General features: G+C 44.9%; 1 protein-coding gene across 3 annotated transcripts in view; it reads right to left on the reverse strand.

The window, feature by feature from the left end:
• Nucleotides 1–1,329: 1,329 nt before the first annotated feature.
• LOC128384229 (insulin receptor substrate 2-A) overlaps nucleotides 1,330–5,517 on the reverse strand; it is a 22,465-nt gene continuing 18,277 nt past the window's right edge. For all 3 annotated transcript variants that reach the window (XM_053343777.1, XM_053343776.1, XM_053343775.1), the window contains one exon: nucleotides 1,330–1,472. In XM_053343777.1, the coding sequence (XP_053199752.1) occupies nucleotides 1,468–1,472 (5 nt within the window). In that variant the 3' untranslated portion in view covers nucleotides 1,330–1,467. The remainder of the gene's footprint in view (nucleotides 1,473–5,517) is intronic.

Consider the following 5,517-nt stretch of genomic DNA (forward strand, 5'->3'; position numbering starts at 1 on the left):
AACAGCTTTTTAACACTTTGAACGTTGCTAGTTTACGAGCTGCTTTTACAGTCGGTGGATTCTTCTTAAATTCAGACGCAGCTAGCTAGTAGGGCGAGCAGCGTCTCCGATAATATGAGAGTGATATCAAATCTTTATCATCTTAAATTCGGCCTCAAAAAAAGCAAAAAAGCAAATATCCCAAATTGTCAAACTACCTCTTCTCTCCTTTTAAAAAAAAATCAGATCCTGTGGTCGAAAAGAAAGAAATGCACTGGAAAAAAATATTTGTACCAACAAATAAATAATATGTGCTACAGAACATGAGGAGAGCTTTAAATATGCCCCCCCCCCCCTCACCCCCACCCCCTCGTACATCCCATTACTGGCACAGTACCGTTGCAGTACCGTTACTCCGAAGGTAAGGGGGGGGGGGGTCTGTCTTGTACCTGACGTAGCGAGTAAGGGGAGCAAACTTATTATGTAATGCCTACGTGTTTACTCTGAAGCTGGAAATGGAGCTCGTACCATTTTAAGAGGGGGAGGGGAGGGGGGTTGGTGGGGGAGTTGGGGGTGATTCATTCATAAAAATATACATATTTTCTGCCACAACTTTGTCCACAATGTAATAATAACTGTATGGTAGCATATTGAGGATGGATTACACATAAGGAGGAAGGGGAGAGGGGAGGGGGGGGGGAGGGGGGGGGGGTGTAAAAAATAATATTAATAATAATTATAATAAAAAGATGAAAAAGTTTCCAAGTTTGTACCATAATAATGCCTTTGATTAGTGTTTCAGCCTCCCTTTTTTCTCTTTTTTTAAATACCGTACGGCTCTGTTTGACGCCCCCCCCCCCCATACCTCCCCTTCAGTCAAAGTTCACCGACCGCAGTCTGTTGAACAAGAAGAGGAGGAGGAGGAGAGGAGGAGAGGAGAGGAGGGGTGGGGGGGGGCAGCACACACTGACACACTGGCAGCATCGATTGTGAAGAGAGGAAGGGGAGAAGGGAAAAGGAGGAAGGGGTGGGGGGGGGCTGATTTAAAATAAAATAAAATAAAAAACAGGACAAGAGATGCATTATAAAACACAAGAAAAAAAAATTAAAATATGTAATAATACACTTAAAAAAAAAAAAAAAAAAAACTGCAAGCGTTTTTGCCATCTGTTATGATGTTGTTTTCTGCGTCCAGAAGGGAGCTGGGTGGGGGGTGTAGGGGGGGGGGGTGGGGGGGGGGGGTTCTCAGTCTGGAGTGTGGAAGGTCAGAGGTCACCGGCGGCGGCAGGGCAGGGAGCAGCAGGAGGAGGTGGAGGGATGGGGGGTGTGTGTGGGGGGGGGGGGGTCGAGGAGAGGAGGAAGGCCAAAAGGTCACAGGCAGAGTCAAGTGCCCCGAGCAGAGAGATGAGGAGGAAGAGGAAGAGGAGGAGAAGAGGGAGGAGGAGGAAGGTGGTGGTGGGTGGGGGGGAACCTCTGTCGTCTCGTTGCTCAGTCTGAAAGAGAAAAGAGAAGAAGACATCAAAGTTAGGATGATTTAAAAAAAAACACTTCAACTGACTTATGAGGCTTTTTACACTTTACAGCTCTAGCTCTACTCGGCTCGGCTCGGCTCGTTACCATGGCGATAATATCTACTACTTGCTACTTTTTTACTTCCTGCTCTGCCGAGGTTTTCCAAGCGAGCCGAGCCGATACTGAAATAGTCCACTAGTGTTGTAGTCAAGACCGGACCAACCGAGACCGAGACATTAACGAGACCAAAGGAAAGGAAAATCATAACAAAACATCAAAATGTGAGTTTTCTTTTTATTTAAGTTCGATTTTAACCCTCGAGTCAAGGAAGGGAGGGAGGAGGAGGGAAGGATGGAAAGGAGGAAGGAAGGAAAGAAGGAAAGGAGGGAGGAAGGGAGGAAGAAGGGAGGAAGGAAAGAAGGAAGGAAAGGAGGGAGGGAGGGAAGGAAGGAGGGAGGGAGGAAGGAAGGAAAGGAGGGAGGGACGGAGGATGGGAGGAAAGAAGGAGGAAGGAAAGGAGGGAGGAAAGAAAGAAAGAAGGAATGAGGGAGGAGGGAGGGAGAAAGGAAAAGAGGAAGGAAGGGAGGAAGAAGGGAGGAAGGAAGGAAAGAAGGAATGAGGGAGGAGGGAGGGAGAAAGGAAAAGAGGAAGGAATGAGGGAGGAGGGAGAGAGAAAGGAAGGAAGGAAGGAAGGAAGGAAGGAAGGAAGGACGGTAATGGGGAGGAAAGAAGGAAGGAAGGAATGAGGGAGGAGGGAGAGAGAAGGAAGGAAGGATGCAAGGGAGGAAGGAAGGAAGGAAGGAAAGGAGGGAGGGAGGAAAGGAGGGAGGAAGGAAAGGAGGGAGGGAGGAAAGGAGGGAGGAAGGAAGGAAGGAAGGAAGGAAAGGAGGGAGGGAGGAAGGAAGGAAGTGTAAGATATAAATATCCATCTCCTCCTCATGTGTGAGATAAATGTGTTGTTTGCTCTCCACGACAAATAAAGTGACTCATGAAGAAGAAGAAGGATTCAGAAAAGTGACACACACGCACGCACACACACACACACACACACACACACACACCACACACACACACACACACACACACACACACACACACACACACACACACACACACACACACACACACACACACACACACACACAGGACCAGGAATGCGGCTCTCACGCTGGTTATTAGTTGTTTTTGGACATTTTGAAGTCTAGTGGAGGCTGATTAATTTAGACTGGAATCTGTCTGAGGTTCAGGGTTAGAGGCTCGGCCCTCCAAACACCGCTGCACACCCCCGACTCACAATTTTGGGTATTTTCTGGGGGAGATACAGGGGGGGGGGGGGGGGGGATACCTTCAACCATGCTGGAAAACTGATTTATTTATGTAAAAGTCACATTTCTTTTCTAGCACTGGATCACTAAAGAGGTTTATATTATATTATAATTCATCTTTTTACAATATTTAGGGCATGGGGTGCATGGGGGGGGGGGGGGGGGGCGAGGGCCCGTTCATCGCTGCTTGCAGCTTTAATTATTGTTAATGTTATTATTGTTTGTTTGTTTGTTTGTGTATTTACTCATTATTTATTGTTCTTTATTGCTTTCTTTTACTTCTGCGGTCCACTTCCTGTTGCAATAATGTACATTTCTTCCACTGTGGGACAAATACAGGAGAGTTTTATCTTATCTTCTTAGTTGTGGATAAAAAAATAAAGATATTTAAAGCTTGACTCAACCCGAAAACAACTAATCAATTAATCAATTAGTAGAGAAAATACTCAACAGGTGAATCAATAATGAGTATAATCATTAGTTGAAGCCCTAAAGATGAGACTGTTTAGCTTTCAGGCAGCTACTCGTTTAAAAAAAAAAAAAAAAAAAAAGTGTTTGTCTGGTAAATAAGTGAGCGTGGTCGGTGAACTTTGGATTCTGCTCGCTGCCAACGGACCAAAACACACACACACACACACACACACACACACACACACACACAGATATATAATGTTTGTTTCCTGCCCTGCTATCATGGCCGGGCTCGGCTGTCAGGTCGGCTGTTTTGGTGCGGCCCGGCAACCCCGAATGACCCTTAGCGATGGCCGGCGTCCAGCTGGGTTATTCCACTGAGAGCGAGGCTTTGTCTGACACAACAATGTGAGCAGCACGCCACAATACAGATGCTTTGACAGGGGGCACTGCTGGAATGCTGCTCCGCTGTTTGTTAGCCACGGGGATGGAGGGATGGACGGAGGGTATGAACGGACAGACTGATAGAAAAGAGAGGGGACTCGGCTCGGGCCCTAGTGCAACCTGATCCAACGAATTACAGCTTAAAAACAATAAATAAATAAAAAAGTGAGAGGGAAGTAATCAACTAGCAGATAGTCACGATAAAAACTTGGTGTCACGAAATATTGTGGCCGAAGTCGACGACAACTATGATCGTAACTGAGGATGTAATAAAAAGCTTTGTGAGTAAAAAGCCGATAAGATAAGATAATCATTTATTAGTCCCACAATGGGGAAGTTGAAAGTGTTACAGCAGCAAAGTGGAGAGTAAAAAATAGAGCATCAATAATATGAACCGCCCCCGAAACCTTCCAAACTGAGACTTAGAGCAATATTGTGCATCTACCTACCTACCTACACATCTATCTACCTACCTTCCTACCTACCTATCTACCTACCTACACATCTACCTACCTACACATCTACCTACCTACGCATCTACCCCACCTACGCACCTATCTATCTATCTATCTACCTACCTACACATCTACCTACCTACGCATCTACCCACCTACGCACCTATCTATCTATCTATCTACCTACCTACACATCTACCTACCTACGCATCTACCCACCTACGCACCTATCTATCTATCTATCTACCTACCTACCTACGCATCTACCTGCCTACACATCTACCTATCTACCCATCTACCCACCTACCTACCTACGCATCTACCTATCTACCTACGTACCTACACATCTACCTATCTACCTACGTACCTACACATCTACCTATCTACCTACCTACCTACGCATCTACCTACCTACCTACCTACCCACCTACCTACCTACACATCTACCTACCTACCTACGCATCTACCTACCTACCTACGCATCTATCTACCTACCTACGCATCTATCTACCTACCCACCTACGCACCTATCTATCTATCTATCTACCTACCTACCTACGCATCTACCTGCCTACACATCTACCTATCTACCCATCTACCCACCTACCTACCTACCTACCTACCTACCTACGCATCTACCTAATCTACCTACGTACCTACACATCTACCTACCTACCCACGCATCTACCTACCTACCTACCTACACATCTATCTACCTAACTACCTACACATCTACCTACCTACCCACGCATCTACCTACACATCTATCTACCTAACTACCTACACATCTACCTACCTACCTACGCATCTATCTACCTACCTGCGCATCTACCTACCTACACATCTACCTATCTACCCATCTATCTATCTATCTATCTACCTGCCTACCCATCTACCTACCTACCTACCTACGCACCTATCTATCTATCTATCTACCTACCTACCTACATTTTTTGCATTTTTTTTTTTTACATTTTCAGCAAATCAGGGAATCAGTTTTAAATACTGCTGCGAGGATAAAAGGAGAAAAAGTATTATTATTATCAGAAATTTAAACTGTAAAACCTGTGTTTAAGGGCTAGATGTTTTAAGTGTTAATAAACTTAGACATAAGTGTAAAACCTTCAGAGAGTGTTGCATTATGGGTCGTTTGTAGCCTAAAAGTTGCAAGACTGGCGAGTATATCTGAGTCTGTAGTTTAACTTAAAGGAGATTGTGAATGCTCTTTTAACAAGTTTTTTCTCCCATAGAAAGGAAATATTTTACTTTTATAAGAGAAAAGGCTTCAACGATGAACTCCGGCTTCTCTTTGGATTAATCATAGTGTTTATTAAGAGTGTGTCTTTCCTCAGGAAGTCTTTTTTTCAAGTGTCTAATATTCAGAGTGGAGC

This window comes from Scomber japonicus, chromosome 22, assembly GCF_027409825.1.
Source record: "Scomber japonicus isolate fScoJap1 chromosome 22, fScoJap1.pri, whole genome shotgun sequence".
In the NCBI taxonomy this organism is placed as follows: Eukaryota; Metazoa; Chordata; class Actinopteri; order Scombriformes; family Scombridae; genus Scomber; species Scomber japonicus.